The 20,177-nt window shown below is 41.0% G+C and overlaps 1 protein-coding gene across 7 annotated transcripts in view; it reads right to left on the reverse strand.

Moving 5' to 3' along the window:
* Positions 1–855: 855 nt before the first annotated feature.
* IYD (iodotyrosine deiodinase) overlaps positions 856–20,177 on the reverse strand; it is a 66,818-nt gene continuing 47,496 nt past the window's right edge. Inside the window, exons 1-7 of one of the 7 annotated variants that reach the window (XM_088161736.1) lie at positions 17,123–17,361; positions 15,478–15,541; positions 12,866–13,105; positions 6,649–6,843; positions 4,482–4,641; positions 3,112–3,268; positions 856–1,432 (exon numbers count right to left, since the gene is read on the reverse strand). In XM_088161736.1, the coding sequence (XP_088017862.1) occupies positions 1,250–1,432; positions 3,112–3,268; positions 4,482–4,641; positions 6,649–6,843; positions 12,866–13,046 (876 nt within the window). In that variant the 5' untranslated portion in view covers positions 13,047–13,105; positions 15,478–15,541; positions 17,123–17,361 and the 3' untranslated portion in view covers positions 856–1,249. Of the gene's footprint in view, positions 1,433–3,111; positions 3,269–4,481; positions 4,642–6,648; positions 6,844–12,865; positions 13,106–14,437; positions 14,581–15,477; positions 15,542–15,594; positions 17,362–20,177 lie in introns of those variants that run through there. The other 6 variants (XM_088161738.1, XM_088161734.1, XM_088161737.1 and 3 more) reach the window with 6 other exon arrangements.

Consider the following 20,177-nt stretch of genomic DNA (forward strand, 5'->3'; position numbering starts at 1 on the left):
CCCCAGCTCAGAGCAGAGCAGGACAATCCCCTCCCTTGCCTGGCTGGCCATGCTGTGCCTGCTGCCCCCCAGGACAGGGTTGGCCCTCCTGGCTGCCAGGGCACTGCTGACTCGTGTTCAACTTGCCATGGACCAGGACCCCCAGGTCCCTTTCCATGGCACTGCTCTCCAGCCTCTCATCCTTCAAGGACGGCTGAAGCCAGTTTGGCTGAGTGTGCCTGACGTGGGAAGCAGCAGAGATCAGGTGGGGAAGTGTTTCCTAGAGCAGAGAGCCCTGCAGGACGGACGTGTCTCTCTCAGCGTTTCCCGTGTCGCTGCTGGCGGACCCGCGGCCCCACGAGGGGGCTCTGCCCGCCCGGCATCGCAGCGATTCCAGCGCTTCCAGCGATTCCAGCGCTTCCAGCGATTCCAGCGCCGCTCCCAAACCCCGGATCGGGGCCGACTTCAGAGCACCGCTCACCTGTCAGCGTCTCCAAAGCAGTTTCAGCTTCAGCGTGTTAAACTGGTGTGGTTGTAGGTACGAACAGGATAACCGGAATAGTAGTTCCCTCTGCGCTACTTCCAGGGGAAGCAGCAAAGCACCGGGGGCACGACTGATAGCTACCACATGATCTAACTGTGCCAGGAACGTGTATAAATAAATGGCCACAAGCAAATGACTTGTATGCCTTGCTCCGACTAAATTTCCCCCAACCTAAGACACTCGTGGCTGCAATAGCTTAAGAAAGTTTTTGAGATCAATCAAGTGGAGAAATCCTACCATGTAGGAGGGAAATAGCATCTTTCTACACACAGCTGAACACAGTAAAGGGGAAGGGGCATTTAAACAGCACACACTGACTAAGATAGGACAGCTCCGTTTGACCGCTTTCTATCTTTTAATACAACTTTCATTAAAATTCTTAAGTTAAAATGACTGTGTAATGGCAATCACAGAAGTATAAGGAAAATATATATTCCAGTTCAAGAAGAGATTCGTCCCCACAATGCATGAGAAAAATCAAGTGATGGGGTCATTTAAGTGCCACTGTACATATCCCCTGGAGCAATGCCCCGGTCAGATAGGTAACAGCAGCTGTCCAAAGCACAGTGTTTGTCTGCTCACTGCTGTTCGTAGATTACTAGCACTAAGAGAAATAGAGGAGTAAACAGCCAGAGCAACGGCGGCATAAGGGCACGATGCACAGAAACACAGCAGTGACAGCTTCAGCTGTCAGCAGGGATGCTCTCCTTCCTCCTGGCACTGGGCTCACATGAACACCATGATGTCTTCCAGCGGCTTCCGGGTCAGTGCGGGCACGGTGGCATCTTTCTTGGGATAGCCAACAGGGAGCAGCAACAGGAGCTTCTCGTTTGCTGGGCGCTGGAGCAGCACCCGGAGCTGGGGGCCGCAGTTCAGGGGTGTGGAGGTCACCGTGTACAGACCCGCGTTCTGCAGCGAGACAGACAGCAACAGTGAGACAGAGGTCTGTGCTCTTTCTATGCAGTGGTTGTTCCCACTACACCTGCACACATCCTTCTAGTCCAGAAATGCTGCTTCCTTAGACCTGCTGCAGGCTTTAGAACACCCGATTTACTCACAGCCTCAGTGGCACTGTAGAAGATGCCTGCTCTGCTTACAGAGAAGTAGAGCATTTCTCCAGCACAGCAACAGCACAGTTCTGCCATGTCCGTGTGTGTGGCTGGAGAGCCAGAGCCTGCCTGCCCTGCTCAGTGTGATGGGGAATCTGTGGCCACAGGAAAGTTCAGAACAATTATGGGTCCATGATTGGAATGTCATCCCATGGTGCTGGTGGTTGGACTAGATGACCTTGAAACATCCATTCCAAACCAAACTATTCCATGATTCCACGATCTGGCTCATACAGAGAACTGTTTCAGTTCTTGCCTCCATACAGCTGGCAGGAAGATGCCTTACAGCTTTGTGAACACTTGAGCTCCTCCTCAAGAGCTGTACCTCGCAGGGACAGGGAGCATGGGCTCTGCCTCAGAAGTTGTCACAAGACATCTCTCACAAAGGCCATTGTTATGGATTACATCAGAATCCCAAAATAAGTCTATATATCACTCTTCCTCTCATTCAAAATCTCACAAAAAACCCTAAAAAATCTGGCAAACAATAAAGAGCTGACATCATCCAAGGTATGATCACACAGCTGAGTCGCTTCCTGAGAGCTGCACATGTGGATTTCAGTCTCTCTGTCTGCTCATTGCAAGCATTTTGGGAGGCTCTGAGATACAAGTCAGCCAAGGAGAGGTGTCCAAGAAATGCACCTGTCATGTTAAGTAATCTCTGCAATCTCCTCCAGAGGAGAAGAGCTAATAGTGATGGTGCTGAATGGTGCCTGAGGAGCAGCAATGCATGAAAGAAAACGTCATTCAAAACAGAATGGAGGAGAAATGGCAGTGCCTGGTAGGAAATTGGCCTGATATAAGAGGAGGCACCTTGCTGTTATCTTGCTGTCAGGCCAGGTTAACTATCAGAATAGCTTCTCTATTTAACACTTGTGTGAGTACATCAGATAGGAGAAGCAGAACTGAACACTGACAAACCACTGAGAAAATCTAACTGGCTGGTGTCAAACATGCTGAGCTTTAGAGATCAGTTCACTTTCAGAAATGCCTCAGAAGGACTGATTGAAATAGTACAGCCTGTTCTGTGGAATATGTCCCTGATTTTTTTTTCCAGCATTGTATACTAAAAGTGGTTTGGTGTCAAGCTGTTTTGTAGGGATTACTGAAAAGAAGGGGCCAGTGTGGCACCACACAGTCGTGCTTGGGTAGTCTGAAGAGCCTGTCAGCCCTCTTAGCATAAGGCAGAAACCACAGGGGCTGAAGCCTGTGCCGAGAGAAGAGTGACAACTCTGGAAGCTACATTATATTTTTCTTCCTGTTAACCAGTACTGAGGATAGGAATCACCTTCTCAGATAGACCTGTGTAAAATAACTGTAAAACTCAAAACTGAGACATATTGACAGGAATTGGAGTAATCCAGGAGTCTAAAAATGTTAAAATCTAAACTGGGTTCCACCCTCATTTGGGCAGAACAGTCTTGGTACATAATCCAGACTAATATATTGACTCACAGTATGTTGGTTCTGTCAATGTACCTGCAGTGCAGCAAGCAGGATACCACAGGCAATGGAAACACTGATTTCATTGTAGTAGTGGGTCTTCTTTTTGCCATTTGGAAGCCGCCCATATACCTGCTTGAAAATGAGGATCAAATACGGAGCAGTGTCCAAGTACTCTTTGATCCAATTTGTTCTGCAAAAGAATGTTTAAGACATTTACTTTGAAACTTTTTTACTTTCCTGTAAGTTACATTAGCTGTCTGCAGAGGGGCACTAAAGGTACATGACAATTATAGCAGTAGAATAAACCTTAGAGCATTTACTGCAAAGGATTAAGTATTATCAGCTTAAATAGAAACATTTCAGAAAGAAAAAAAGCTTGAATAGAGTTCTCAATTTTAACAGATTTGACTGAGGAATTGCTGTGCTCACTCTGAAGAGTGGAATTGCATACAAATAAGAGATAGTTCTTGACCTCTTATCTACGAGCTGACCTCATGAGCATTTGCCTTTTAGATTATTTAATACCTGGAATTTTGCAGGTTTGCCTGTTACCAGCAGTGTCAACTTTTTTTTTTGTCATTGTAGGGAAGACTGCTGTCAGAAAAGTTCAAAACTTTTTTGTCTAAGGTCTAAACCTAAATACATTGCAATGGCAAATATTGTTATTCTGTTCCTGGGTATTTCCTCCCTGTTACAATTCATTTGGTTCCCAACTTCTTAAGTGACAATCACGATATAGGATTTAGACAAGAAAATGAGTGCTTTCTACTGTTCTGAATCAAAATATAAGAACCTCTGGCATTTAGTTGTTTGCTTAGCACATAAATTTGCATAGCACCTAAGCACCTGAAAAATAGTAACGTTACCAAACAAGTAGGGCAAGTCAACCCTACAAAGCTTTGTGCACATGCTCCATTTGACAAGCCAAGGCTCAGTAGACATCTTCCCATTGTGTGAAGTTAAGCAAGTCAGTCAGATTTCGGAGGGCGTTTGGAACAATTAAGTATTGCATAATTCAGCACTTGGATAGGGACAGGCCTTGGGGCTTCCTCAGTTGGTAGCAAAGCTTCCAGTGACTTTGGGAGCTTGACTGTTTGGCAAACAAGAAAAAATCTGGGACAAGAATTTCAGCCACAGAGGTTGCATAGGAAAAATAGAGATGGAGCCAAGCGCTTGGAAAATTTTCAAAGTAGAGAGCATGTAAATCCCTTTTACTGGAAGCAATTTTATGAACCAGCTACCAAGCCACAATTCTACACATATCTATAAGTTTTTGGTTCCAAACATGGATTTTAGAAAAAAATTAAAAGTGAGAGGGAGAAAGAAATTGAAAATTATAGAAGTCTTTCCTACACTGAAACAACAGCTCTCTTCCCACCCCTTAGGTAATTGACTTTTCATACCTCAGTCTTTTCAGGTCATTAACCCATCTGTCTCCCATCCTTTTTTTGTAGTTGATTTCCTCTTCTTCTTCTACGATTTCACGAATCTTATGTTTTAAATATGGATCTTGCACTACCACAAAGGTCCAGGGCTCAGTGTGTGCTCCACTAGGTGAAGTACCTTCATACAAAAACAGGGAAAAGTAAAAACCCAAGAAGGAGTGTGGGCAGTGAGAAGTATCAGCTCTTCCTTGTGAGCTTTCAGGCTGACCAACTGAGCAATGGGAAAGCAAGCGGATGAGATGGAAAGAAAAGGACTAAATTCTGGCAGACAATCCTGTCCATTTCTTTCTCAAAGAATGTGAAGTCCCATTGAAGAACAGAGGTTAGTCCTTTCATACTGCCATCTTACAGGAAGCCAGTGTAAGGATTTGCAAAAAATTCCTTTTTTTGGTGATTCTTATGATGAGACAGTGATATGGTGCAATATAAATGAACACAATAATGTTATTACAAGGTGTTGTGCCAAAAGCAGAGCTCTGTCTGAATACACAGCCAACTCTGACACATGGATTAAGCTAAAGGGTGAAAAAAACAACTTTCAAGAAAGCAAGGCTAAGTGACCACCTGCAGGAGCCTGTCACTGAGTGACAAAGATAAGGAGCTGTACAAAGCAGACATCTGCCATAGAGTGTGCAGGTTTGAGTTTGTTGTCCCAAAGAAACTCGTGTTTATAGGTGTGCACACATTAAATCTGTACTTGCTCACCCACTAACACTGCTGGAGAAATAATTTAATGGCCAAAGGTCAAAAGCCAGAAGGTGAAGAATATATATCTGCACAGGTTCACAGATATATAGATTAAGAAGATTGCTTAGCTCTCTCTGGTCCCTCGTATACATTTAAGAATACTTGAAGAATTTGAATGCATACAATACTAAGGACTAATTTTAGTTCAAGAAACACTGAAACAGCAGCTTGAACTCTCTTGATATATGAAAACGTTTTTATATTGTGAACCTTGACTTTCCTCAGGTTTGGGTAAAAACTGATGGCATTCATGCTTCCCTTTGTTTTCTTTTTCTCTACACAGCCCAAAGCTTTCAGGGTTACTAAGTACTTCATCTGCACGCCAGGCTTGTTTGCTTTGCTGCATTTGCCAAAACATGCTCAGTGTTTTAATGATTCCTAGTTAATTAGAGGGAGATGGAGACTTGTTACAGTGCAGAAACAAAGCTGTTTACAATTTTTAAAGGGAAAATAATGCACCTCAAATGTGGAGATTCTTTAAATTATTAACCCCGCTAAAGACTACTGAACTTTTCTCTAAGGCAGCTTGGGAATATTTTCTATAGCAGCAGCAGCTGGCTCATAGAATAAGAGAAATAATGAGGGTCAAAACCACTCCTGGCTGAAGTCAATGTTATTAAAGCAGAGATGAGATTAGGCCAGGACATGACAGTAATGACTTGAAACACATAAATTCTCATAACAGCAACAAAAAAGATAATCAATTTCTAACATTCAGTCAAATAACCTCTATTAGAGTCCTCAACATAACACTCCAATCATATGCAACAGGGGTCTGGCACTACTGTTGGAAGGACTGGAAAAGGGTTTTTGTACTAGACTGAAATTCTTTCCCTTTATTAAGCACCAACCATTTATGTCTACTGAAATATTTTGCATGGCTGAGACAATTTAATCTATTTGTTTGTGGGGGGACCCCGAAAACAAAAAACAATATGTAATTATAATGCATTACATTTCAAAGCATGTGAAATACACATGGCTTGATATTTTTGAGAAAACACTTCAATATATTTCTATTTGAATGATGTCTTGATAAATCACACATAAATTTAATTGTAAATAGCATCTCTTAAAGGTTGAAAATGAAGTTATATTTTTTATGCTGTTGAAATGCTCTTCTTCCCTTATGGGTGAACTGCAAATACAAAGGAATTGGGAGTACTCCAAACCAGTCTCTGACAGCAGTTGTTCAAGCCGAGTAATTTCCAGTTAATCAATGGGTGCTAATTAATTCCAGCTACAGGTGTTTCTAGGAAAACCATAAGCAAAATTCCAGTTCCCTTGGCTTTTCCACACCACCTTTTCACAGCTGGACAGTTGAACAGCAACGCTGATCCTTTTTTTTCTCCCAGACCTTGAACCGCTCAGTACCTACCTGCTGTTCTGATGACATTATCGATTACCTCCCTGGGGACTGGCTCATCACTGAGAAACCTGACAGACCTCCTCTTGTTCAGAAGCTCATAGAATGTCTGTGACCTTTCAATCATTTCAGCCTCAGAGTAGCGCTCGCCAGTGAAGGGAACATGGGCAACATTCTCTTCAAGTCCTTGCCACTCTTCCTCACCCTCTGCAAGAAAATACGAGTGGTTAGGGATTTTTTTTTTTCTGAAGAATGTTGTTGATATCCTTGGCATTCACACTGTAACACACCTTGTCTTGCACTGGCACACACTGCACTTCTACACCACTGGTGAGGCAAAGTCTGAGGTTCCAGTTGACACAACTCACTGATCCCCAGCTCCAGCTACTGAATAAGCCTCTTGTTTAAATACCAAGAGGCAGGAGGGTCCTGGCTGGCTCTAGCAAATGTGATCCATAGAGAAATCATTGCCTTCTCCACTTGAGCCTGCAAGCCTGCCTGTAAAAATGCATTACAAACTGAAAACAGCAAGTAACTGTGAACATGTGTGTTCCTTCTTGAACTGTTTAATAAGGAAAAAAAATCAATTAAATTACTGAAGTTAAGGAGAAAGCTTAACTACCAATATGTGTAAAATCCCCTCTGAAGAGCTGAATGTCAACTTCTTCCATATCCATGCTTCATAGCAGGAGCACTGCAAGCTTTGGCTCTGCAGAAATGTGACTTTGTGGTTAAGCTCTTTGGTTTCCTGATACTTTCAGCATAAGAGGAAATGGATGTCAGGCATCTATACTTAGGATAACAACATATCAAATGTAGGATATTGTGTTTCTTGGCTTTAATTTAAGAACTCAAAATGATTCTCCATTTCACTGAAATCTCTCTGTTTATATCACAAAATGAATCTTCTGTTGTCTCTGAGGCCTCTTTCTCCCCCATATTCCTAGAACCAGCATGGATAGCATTTTTTTGCAGCTATGATGTGGAAATTAAAGCCATTTAAATGCTACATTTTGACTAGTCAATAGTATTGAGCAATCTACTACAGAGAGCTGAGTCAGGAAAAAATATTCCAGTTCTTTTTCTGTCGCTATTAGGCTATTATTCCTGAATCACAGCAATCTCCACACAAATTCAAACAGCAATTACTTCTGTATTTTAGTAGTATGCAGTTGCCTTAGAGACCAGGCTAGCTTTTTGTTCATTTTAAAAGCAGTGAAATATTCACAAGTGTGGCTCAGCCTGTGCAAAGGGGTGAAATAAATCCAGTTTCATAAATTGAATCTAAACTGAATGGTTCTGGCCCCAAACAGCACACATTTCATTTTGTGTACGAGGAATTCACCCTGAGAATTTGTGAATTTGTTTTGTTTAGCATTTCATGCCTGTGTTAAGCACTCTTGGTCACAGTCTGCAAGGACCTGGCTGCAGGTTAATGGAAAGCAGTGAGCCCTTGTGAAAAATATTTTTGTGATCATCTTGCAAGCTCAAAAAGTTAAAGGGTGCCTCTTGATAATGTTCCCTTTGTGGTCTACGCTCAGTGAAATAGTGATGAGTGCTTGCTTGTTTTGTGTTGTGTGGGGGTTTTCCTACGTATGTAGAAGAGAAGTGAAGATAATTCAACTTAATAATAAGGAGAAAAAAGAAACTTTCAAAGATTTTGAACATGGGACAAAGGTGAGATGGGTAATGAGAATGGAAAACTTCAATACACTCAACACAGGAATACCGGCTGAAGCAGAAAAACCTAGAAGTGCAGGAACTGACATACAAAACCAAAACTCTCCTGGCAAATTTATTTTTAAAAAATAAATTAATCTATTATATATTCTCTTCCACCATGTGTCTACCATTCTTTCTTAGCAGTTAACATTATCCATATGCTAACTTTAAATCATTATCAGCACCATCTGTTTAGTGCATGCTTTCTATATTTCTAATTGCTGTGTTTAGACATACTCCTGTTTGTACGGTCACATTATTCAATACCACAAGTGTCTTGTTTATATCTCTTTGTATTCCACCACTTGATGGACAACAGACATCCTGCTAGCAAGTCTATTACCTTGTTAGCTACATTCTCAAGATTGCCATCAATTCTGTTGCCCATACAGCAGTCATCAAGCTTCTTGCTTTTTAAGTAAATTTGCAAGGGTTTTGGCTCAGACATCCCAAATGGAATCTCATTTTAAAAGTACTATTTTTCTATCTCTATCAGAAATTCCTCTCTGGATACGTTAGGATGATGACTGTTCTTCCAACAGTCCATATGGGAGGTTATAATCAGCCTGCAAATCATATAATAAATTCTACCTCAGTTTGAAGCATGACTTCTTAATTAAAAACTCATAATGGGAACAATAAGTTGTTATTTCACTCCTATTGGCCACTTATTTTACCTGCACTGACACTTCTCTGTCTTGCTGGCTTCCAGTTGTATGTTATTAAGATATTTCACTTTTACTCTCCTTGGTTTTTTGCAAAGACCACTAGATAGTATTAACAATTGGTCCTGAGACTGATCCTTGAGAAATCCCAGTCAAGATTTCTGCATTCGCTTTCCAATAAAGTTTCTCTAGGGAATTGCTTCCTAAACATACAGTTCCTCTCTAATTTTCGTTTACAGTGTAAAGACATGACACATAGGAAAAAAATTCAATGTAGGTAAGAAAGTTTTCACATCTTTGGTCTTAAATGCTGAGTGATTGACCCTGTGGGTTCTTTGTCTGATTAATGGCAGACTGCTGCAAAATGGGCCACGACAGGAATCCCAGTAGTGAATCCAGCCCTGAACTGAGTGTGACTAATAGAGAACTAAAAGAGATGGATTACCCTACTACTGGGTTATAAATAGTGGTTAGCAGGCTGATCCTGGAAACCTCAAGAGTGGGTCAGGGATCTTAAGCAAAAGAAGTAGCAAGCTGGAGAGGCACAGAGCCTGGAAGAAAGAATCCAGCATGAAAATATTGTGAAAATTACCTCAACTGGAATATAGTTGCAGAAGGTTTTCTTAAGAGAAATAGAGTGGCCATTATATAAAGAGAAAACCTACTATGGCGAAAGGTGAGAGGTAATCTGGTTGCTATCCATAAACCAAGGGAGGATATATACCAGGGCTGGAAGAGAATCCTTTAAAATCAAGAGAATGGAAGAGATTAAATGCATATACAGTAGCACTAAATGAGTTTGGGCCGGCAGAAAGGTAGAGAAGGGTTTTTAACCCACAGTAAGAAATTCTAGACAAGCCTTTCAGCAAGGTTAAAGAAAAAGGGTCACAAAAGTCCAGTTTTCATGTTCGTTCAGCTGATGACAAAGGCTGGATGTATCTGCAGCAGCAGGAAGATACACACAGTAATGCATTGTGTCCATCTAAGTCCTGTGTTCTTCCTAAATGATAAAAAACATGAACTGTCATTGAAAAGGAAGTTTAAATTGCTACTGCCTCCTCCATGACAGTAGTAGTATTATTAAGGTATGGGAAGTCTTTGAAACTGGGGATAGGAGAAATGCTTTTAAGTGGGACAGGTCTATCGTAAGGAGTATCACAAGCAACCTGCAGTGCATTTTCAGAAGACACGGAACATTTGGGACTTCGTGCATTGTTTTGTAGTCCTTAAGTAGAGTGTATCACCAGTGCCCTTGCCAACCCACAGCACACCAATCTCTCATTCTGGATCTTATAAATTAAGTAAAAAGTTACAGGATAGATGGGCATGCAAACAAATCTGAAGCACTGCCAATTAAAGCATTAAACAAATGGACTGAGTGCTTTGCACTTAACAAAAGACCTGGAGTTTCTGGCTCCTCCGAGAAACATCCATCTCTTCAGCTATGGAAAGCACAGCACAGACAAGCTCAGGAGCACTTGGCCCTCACAATTCTACCCTTCAATGCCAATAAGTGACCCTACTCAGTCTGCCCAAGCAGTTCAGCTACTTGCACTGAATGCTCTGCTGCTCAAAGGTATGTCCTTCTCATGGGAAACCTCCCTGAGGGTTCCACTTCAGGGAAGGCTCTTGGGGGTACAAGTAAGGTCTGTACTTTTCTGTTTTTCTAGCAGAGTGCTTCACTCTCTCAGCAAAGAGACCTTGCTTTGCTAAGGGACATGAATCAAAAGACTTGGTCTTTAGCTGCCCTTTCCTATTCAGGGGACTGTTGAAAATTCAGCTTGTTCTCGTGTGGCAGCCCTTGAGTCTAGCTTTAGACAAGGCCTTAAGAATGTTTCAAGTTACCTACCTCAAATTGTCTTCAGAGGAACTTAATCTTTAAACACAAGCCAGCCTGAGACATTTAAGTAGAACTGATCTTGTCTAATAAAGTAAGATACATTACTAAAATAGCAGAATTTACACAGCAGGTAAAGTATTCTTTACTATTAAAAAAATCTCTTTTTACATCCATGTTTCCATTTCAGCATCTAGTGCAGTCAGTGAAAATTTTAACACTGACAACAAGGTTAACAGGTTTTGATTCTTAATTAAGGCTTTAGCAAAGTAGCAAACTCTTCTTCTCCTTGCTTCTCTTCTCACTTAGGCTGGGCTTTCCCCTGCTGAATAAAAATTTCCCTATGAATGATGAAATTATTTTAATATTTCTAGTGATAAAAGATGCTACTGCTTTACAAATAAATTGGTTTCAATCACATACCATTAAGGGAAAGATCATTATTTGTTACTAAAAACAAAATAGCAAGAAAATTTAATATTGATCACATGGTATATTGAGAAGGGTTTTACCTAACAGCAAATAAAACTTAGCAATAGTTCTAACATGTCTACCTGTCAAAACCTTTTGCAAGCAATTTTAAACTAGTACAGCTTTGAATTTAGCATCTGAATTACAGGGAAAACAACTAACACATAAAAGACTAAAATTTTTTATGTAGAGCTGTGGCAATGAGGCTCCTTGATAAGAGCTAACAAGTTTGTTTATGCAGAGGATCTAAATTTTCTAACTGATAGAAACAGCCTTAGTCTAATTCACAGATTATCATTTGAACTACCCACAGGAATTCTAATTTACAGCAATTTAACTGAAGTAGCAAGCCATTAGCAACAAAGAAATTATGGGATAATTTTATACAGAATCTATTTTGCATTGAACAAAGGAGGATAAAACACATGAACTGCTTTGTAAAGAAATTGTATCTATTTGGAAAATAGTCAACAGAGTTTAAAACTTTCCTGGTATCAACTGTTTTCAGAAACTGATAAACAACACTAACTCAAAGTGCACTGAACACTGAGGAAAGAGTGGTTCTTAGAAATAGGTCTATGTGCAGAAGAACACTGTAAGTTTTAATATTCCTAGAAGCAGACTGAGGGAACATGTCATTATGGGGAAAAAATAACCCAGACAGACCATTCAAAAAGCCTTTGAAACCATCTTGAGGGAGAAAAGAGAAACAAAAGAGCTGCATTAACTACAACTTTTAAAAATTGATAGGAACAGAACTTGGTAGATTTTTATTTCACAAATAAATAAAGTGAGTTTATGGAGGACAGTTAGGAAGTAATAAAAAAGAAGGGTACATTTTGTGCTTAGACTTCTGTTCAAGCTGTGATTCAGAAAAAGCTAATGAAAATAAAGGGCATTCTGTACGGGTTCAAATATGCAACCAAGTGAACAGATTATCATCACTATCACATTTTGTTCTTAAATATTTGATCAACACAGCTCCCAGCAAAGCTGTCATTAACATTCTCAGAAGCCAAAATGGAGGACCTTTGTCAAAACAGTAATAAACCCATTTCCAACTTTTTCAGCTGTGCTGAGACCAAATATGTAGCACTGAGTGATAAAGTGGGATGACTTGCAGATGAAAACACTCTGCTCAGGTCTTCCCTTCCCTCACACTAATAAGGCCTGGGGGGAGACTGTGGGGAATTCAGCAGGATCTCCTCTCTTTCCTTACATTGTCCATAGAGTCCCCCATAGGTCTGAGATCTGAGCTACGGAGGAACAGAGAGGAGTCTCTGAAAAGATATTTCTTTTTTTTTCTTTTTTTTCACTCTGATCTGTGGGGTCTGAAGGGAACAGAGAATAACACCAAGAGTGACATGACATGAGGACTGCCTTTTTCCTGGGAGCTGACAAGCTCAGGGCACAGCAGCAGTGTTGCACTGAGCATTGCCATCACTGTGGAGAAGTCCAGAAGATTGCACCTCCTTTACTGTATCAGCAGATAAAATTCAAACAACTTAAGTGTTTGGGATAAGATTTTTCTTACCTTCTTCTTCTAAGGGATGGTCAGTGCCATCTTTTAAATCTTCATCCACCCATGGGCGAGATGGATGCTTGCTTTTAGTGTCACATTTTTCCTTCTCTCCTTTCGTCTTCTTCATTATTACCCCAATCAAAACACATATAATGGCTATAAACACTGGTGTGAGGGAAGAAAAGAGTGCCATGACTATGGAAATGTGGAGCCTTTCTTCCAAGTTCAGTAGTTTCTCATGAAAAGGAGAGGCTGAAGGGCAAAGAGCAACAATGCAATAAGAAAAAAGGGGTGGACTCAAGGTTCAGCCCTCTACCCTATCTTGCCTCTGCTTTTCAGACACCGCCCTCACAATCTCATCTGTGATGGGCTCCTGCTATTAATAAACAGCTCCTGCAGTTAAAAAACCGCCAGACCCAGAAATATATATTTTCTGAGAATAAACATCTTATAAACAGCAAGCAGAGTCACTGACCATGTACATAAATGCTGTCCAGTGCAAAATAAATTTAAAAACCCCAAGGTTTTTTTCAAACTCCAGACAAAGGCAAAAGGATTCTCCCCTCTAGTTTTTATTGTTATGGTCATCCCAGTAATCTTTCTTGTAGCAGTGATTATGAGAAGAGCCAAGTGGGAATATGACTTTTGAAAACTAATGGCACCTCTTCAATGTTTAACTCATAAAATTAGCATTTTATTATTCAGAATATCACCAATAGCAAATCAGTTTGCAACACCACCCTCAGCTATGTCAACGGGTCGATAGAACAGATAAGCAAAGGGGCAGCATTGCCTCTGTGTAAAGCGTGAGTGAGGCAATTCACAGAGCCCTGTATTCATCCTGCTTGTTCTGGAGGAACTGACAAGAAGAATTCTAGGAATCAAAGTAAAAAATATGTGAGGGCTGCAGTGAATTTTAAAGCCATGTTTCAGCGTCTTATCAAACTGATAGGATCTTGGTATAATGCAATAATGGTCAATGTCTGAATGCTTAACCCATTTTTACCTCAGCCAGCTGCTTGGGGACTGAGCTGACATAGCAACACTGATTTGCTGTCTTTATCTGGGGCTGTTGGGACACACTGATAATGAAATGTCAGATGGCAGCGGGTGCTGAGGGCTGTGCTGGAGAGCAGGCTGCAGGAGTGCTCTCTGCATGCAGTCACCACTCTCCATCAGCTCTTCTTAGCACCTGCTAAGCACCATCCTTGCCAAGCCTTATCTCATTTCTGATATCCTGGCATCCATGGAAAGATAACCGGCATTTTGAATAAGCCCCCCCAGATAAGCAGGAGCAGTTGTGAGTGTGGCCATAGCAGGAGATGGCGAGTGAGTCCCAGGGCATGCCAGCACTGCAGCTGGCACCTGCACGGGCTCCTTGCATTCCCTGCCTAGGGCAATGTGAAAACCTCAATGTGAAAACCAGGGCACACAGGGGACAGGGAAGTTGGGGCATTCACAGGCTCCATCCTGACAGGTTTTCAGTCCATACCCTACCACTCATGCCTCTCACCCACCAGTTTTGCAGCACTGGGCACACTCTTGCTGGCTCCTTTTGACACTGTCACTCCAAGGGCTCCCTACCTTCCAGTGCTCCAGCAGATACTGCCAGCTGCCTTTAGGGCTGGTCTGCATGTTGGGAAGCATAGATTAATGACCAGGTTGCTGCACAAGAAGAGGAATGCGTGACCACACTGGTTGGCCACACACAATGGAGATCTGGCTGACAGTCCAGAAGTGTATCCTGTTTTAATACAAGCTCATTGTGTTAAAAGGGCAAGGTCAAACGAATTGTACAGCTGTGCACATATTGTCCAGACATGCTTTGAGGCAAAGTGAAACTGCCTCAAAGCTTGTACCCAGGCTGGGCTTTCTCAGCTGCCCAGCTCAGATACAGAATAAATACTTTACTGCTGTTGCACTGCATCCTACTCCAACACACAGGCCCCCAGATCCTGTAGGTACCAGTCCTTATAGGCAATATTTGGGATCTATGCAAGAAGGATGGCCCCAGAACCAACCAAGGGACTGCATAAATCCATCAGAGATGTAATAAAGAGGACATGCAAAAGTTGTGTTTATGTCCCAAATCCATTATAATCTAATCTAATCTAATCTAATCTAATCTAATCTAATCTAATCTAGTAAAGTTTGGAATAAACTTCCATCTACCTCTGGCAAAGAGGACAGTTTGCTTGAAAATCCAAGCCATGAATCTTGTCTTTCCTATTCTCCAGTCAGTTTGTGACCTGGGACATGTGGGTCATTGATTTGGGTTGCATGTATAAAAAATACCAATACCAGTACACTCTATAGGAATAAAAGCAATTATCATGTAGGGAAAAAAGAAAATAGGTAAATTTATCCTCTCTTTCCTTGATTTAGAGTACATATTTAAACTCATTTGCCCCACCTGCTGGCTGTCCAGTCTTGGGGAGAGGTACTTTACCTAATCCCAATTAGAAACATTAAATTAATTCATGAGACTAGAGAAGGAACCTGCAGTTTCATCAGACACATTTTCAACAGCCTACTCTGTGGCAAGGAAGGAAAAGAGAATTTGTTCTGAATGGTACTGACTGTTTCTCCCACAGGGAATATGTTAACCTTGAATATTCACATACACCATAAATTAGGATCTGGATGCTTTCCAGCTGAGAATCCATCCTATGAAGAGACAGGTTTGTGCTGAAAGAGAGAAGCAACATAGAAGGGTGAATGATGTTGTTTAAAATACCTACTTCTATTTGCAATGCTGGAAACTTTGTAATAGCTCACTGTTCCAGAATAACTTTTACTTCCTTAGAGGTGATATTAATTTTTCTTTTGTAGAGCAGAGAAATAAAGAAAGTTAAAAAAAAGTCTCTTTGGTATTAACTTAAGCAGAATTTATTTGGTGTTATTTATTTGGTGTATTGAAAATTGTTAGGTTGAACTTCAACCCCACAGAAACCCCAGTCTACCTTGTTTAATCACAACCTGAATTAGTTTAAATAACTCTATATTGTAGACATTTAAAAGAGAAACATGATGTCTTGAGGAACTGTGGGAAAGGGTGGGTGGAAGCAGTTAATTTTTGTACAGCAGATTTGAGTCAGGTTTTCTGTAACTTTTTTTTTCAATCCAAGCTTTATAGCAATGTGATTAATATTATAATGACAAATTCTATAAAATTTATTACAATTATTTATTCTGTTCCACAGTAAACCCAAAGACTAGCAGCTGGTTTTTGGGGGGGGTGGGGGTGGGGTTGAGTCTCAAAAAAGTCAGGAGAAACTTTACAAATAGCCCTACTCCTAGAAATTAATGGAGCTTTTTTTGACAGACATGGAAAAAAGTCAGAAAATGTTGATTGAGAACATCAAAGTACTCCACTGCATGAAAAACATATAAGCACTCCTAGAAGGTACAGACCATCATACTAAAGGCTTCTGGTCCCAAAATACTTTCTCTAATATTTCCCATTAAATTCTCTGGATAGCTGTTATTCTTCTGAAGGAAAAAAAAAAAAGTACTCTAATAGCAAATATAGCCCTTTATATTTTTTCCTCAAAGTAAAAATATGTGATGAGCAAATGCCAGTAGTGGATGGACCCATGGTGGGACAGTCACACAACGATCACCCATGGACATAACACTGGGCACAGGCACCAAATTACACCTGTTCATCACACATTTTTATTTTAAGAGGTCTTTATTGGAGAACTCTTAAGACTTCTTATTGAGTGCTACGGAAAATTAGTAAGCTGTACACTTTCAAAAAGTTCAGAATTGATTAGCTATCAAAGGCGAAGTGTAGTAGTTAAAACACCTAATTTAGGAAGTCTCTGAGGCTTAGGAAGACATATGGAAGGAGGGACCTTTTCATGCAGTCCTTAGCCTTCTTGTTTTTCTTAATCATCTACCTTTGGCCATGTACACAGGCTATAGCACTTGATGTCCTCACATGGCTAGGATTTGGTATGAGAAGTTGTGGTGTAGGAACGGAATTACCTAGTTTAGTGTTCCCACTAAAATGAAAACCACGACCCACTTCCCTCCTCCCCCTCCCTCCAGTGAGGCAGACAAAGGGCAGATATCCTTAGCTGAGATAAGAAAAATTTACTGAAAACAACAATGAGATAATAAAACTGTTTCCTTCTTGCCTGTTGGTGGGAACACAGTTGGTATTTTGCTGGTTTTTGACTGTGTCCATGAGAATGTGATAACATTCATCTTGCTATTTTACTGCAAAAACTTGGATTTCCTGGACAGGTCCTTTAATCTTACTTTGTTTTATGCAGAACTGGCCTTCGGGAGGATCTGGGTTGTCTTCTCCCCTTTCTCAAAAACTTCCTCTGACATGTTGTCCCATACGATGGTGTCATCAAAGAACTGCAAGTGTTCTGGAGCTTCACCCTTTTCCAGTGCAGCCTAGATCAGTCCACGGCAGATAGTGGGACTTTGCTTCCAGAGTCAATTCCAGGTGTACTGCCTCTAGGTGAAAGCAAACTGAGGCCTGCATTCTGCTGCCAGAGGAATGGAGAAAAACACATTGGCAACATCAATAAGCCACATCATCCTCCTTGGAAGTGAGAATTTCTTACTTCTGCCTCCCTCATGAAGAGCATGGTTATAGAGTACCAACCAAGACACACTCACACAGCTCCAGGCTCTTTGAGTGGCTGCTGCTAAAAATTAGCCTGTCCTTGGCTGAAACTTGGACAGAAGTCTTACTGTAGTGAAAAGCGTCTCTGTGTTAAAGAGAACAGTAGTAGAAACAGACAAATGCTCACAGTGAGTGTACAAAAGTGAAGAGTAAGATGAAGCAAGTACTTGCAATAAATACAGCACGAGTCTGAGAGAAAATATGGTTTTGGGTGCTGGCTACAGTTCCCATTGCAAGTGTCCTTTGCTGAACATTATTGGTTCCATACCTACAAGGAACACAAAGCCTCTGTCTGGATCCTCAAGTGATATACCTACACGTGGTGATGAAAGGGTCTACAAAAAAAATATGTGTTTATAGTTAGAAGCAAGAAAAAGTCACCACTGGGTATTGTCTAGAGAACAATAAAATACTACATTTGTTTCAGAAGTGAGTTTCACACTGAAGATTGTGTTTACCAAAAAAAAAAATTCCAAAGGCTATTTCAATGCCGTCATTGGTCAGCTCACAACTCAGTATATGCCTGCTGTGGGCAAGGGTAGAACCATGTATGAACTACTTAATCCAATTTCCAATCAACACATTGAGACCAAATGTCTGGGATCAGCTGAAACTTATCTATTAGGTATTGGCATTACTAAAAATATCATTAGCTTAATAAGTGTCTCCATCTCTGTGACATATCTAGCAATCCCCTCCTGCCTCTGCCAGTGACCAGCACACAGTGCTTCTGAGCAAGGTGACCCTCACTTTTCTGCTGCCTCTTGCCTCTTCTTGCACTCACACATACAATGGCCCCTTGCCCCGAGACAGTTGTTTGATCTCTTTATGACCCCTGGAGATATCATATATCTTGCCCTGGAGCATTAGATTTGATTATCTTTTTCATTAACTTAGCTCAGATTGCCACAAATGTTATTAGTGCTTATGAACTACCCTTTTGAAATCTAACAGTACAGTGGGTAATAGAATTACATCCCATAGCAACGAAAGCACAAGACAACAGAGCAATTCCTCCCATTTGTCCTCAGTATAGCACCCTTCACTTGCAAACTCCCTGTGTTTATGTATTACAGGCAGAAGAAATAACCTAACTATAGACAGAATTCACTAGAATCTTTCTAAATAGAATAATCCATTTATTAGGATCTGTCTTATCAGACAGACCATTAGTTGTGCTCAACAGGACAATTAGTGCTCCTAAAAGTATTTCTGATTCCAGAAAATAACTTAAATTTAACCCAGAGACTAATTTGCCCCCAGATTCATAGCAGAATGAGGAATTTGCTGTTGTTGTACCAATATTACCACCATGAAGCTGTAGGAGTGAGTTTCCACATGGCAGGAAACTGGTGGACATTAGTAGTGCTACTCACTGAAGTAAAGCTGCATGGCTGAGATTTCAGAAACTCACTAAAACTCTAAACAAAGATCCCAAAAACATCACTGAACTTAAATGAAATCACTAAAGGTCTGCAGATAACACAGACCTTGGAAGATATTTGCCTCAAATTGGGGAAAAATAAAGACAAAATATTTTTCCACAATCCCTTTTAGGCACAGACTCGTAATAGGCTATGTTATAATCTGTTTTATTCTGTGAGTTACCTTTGATACCAGCTGATGGGGAAAAGTAATGGCCATTTCTGAATAGCCCCATGGGAGCACACAGCCTAATAGAGACTGTTAAAACCTCTTCAGAATAGGGGTGTTTAGGGAACAGGAAGGAGGGGTAGCAATGTTCTCCTCCAATTGGCCAGCAGGCTGATAAGAGCCTCTTCCAGATAAAATATCACAGCAAACATTCTCTGCATATGGGGCCAAAGAGGGGAAGGCAGGGGCAGAATGCAAAGGCAGAAATCCAAAAGGCAGATTCTGTATGACCCTACTGCCCAAGGTGTGGGGCTGAAGCATATATATAGGTGGACCTAAACGAGCTCCATTATCAGAGCCAACACAGTTATCAGCATGCCAAAGGCTTACCCAGGACCTGGGCAAGGACTCTGACAGCTCCCCAGCCTTCATCCCCAGGGCCACAGAGCCCATGCCTGCTCTGCCTGGGCTTCTGACTGCAGCACAGGCATCACCCCAGATCTCTCTTCTCTGTCAGCTCATGATGCAGGAGAACGAGTGTTCATAGCAAATTTACAGTCGTGCCCCACATGATCAGACTTTTCAGATCATGATGTTAGGTGAGGTAACAGCAGTAGAGAAATGATAGCTGGATGTCCTTTGTAGATGATGTGAGAAACATTGCTATTGTTTTTTTGATGCTAAGAAGAAATACAGGAAGACAAAAAATAGAATAAAAATATAAAATAAAAGGCAAAAGAAGAAAAAAACTAACTCCCCTATTTTTTAGAGCTGGATTTTTATTTCCAGTTGTTACTATATCCTTCTTTTTATATGTTCACAGAGAGGAAAACTGTCTTTCGTTCCATACTGCTATGACAGGACAGCTGAATGGCAGCATGGAGCATTTTAAATCAGCATTTCAAAGCTTCAGCTGTTCCAGGAATAGCTATTCCTATTACTTCACTTCTTATTTGCACCAAATCAAAACACGGCTTAGCTTACTTGAAGAGTTCCTTAGCTGATTACATCTAAGCCTCTAAAACTTTATCTAGGAAAACAGTTTCCAGCTATGAACATGAAGGAAGCCTTGAATTCCTATGT

Source organism: Sturnus vulgaris, chromosome 3 (assembly GCF_052056855.1).
Source record: "Sturnus vulgaris isolate bStuVul1 chromosome 3, bStuVul1.hap1, whole genome shotgun sequence".
Lineage (NCBI taxonomy): Eukaryota > Metazoa > Chordata > Aves > Passeriformes > Sturnidae > Sturnus > Sturnus vulgaris.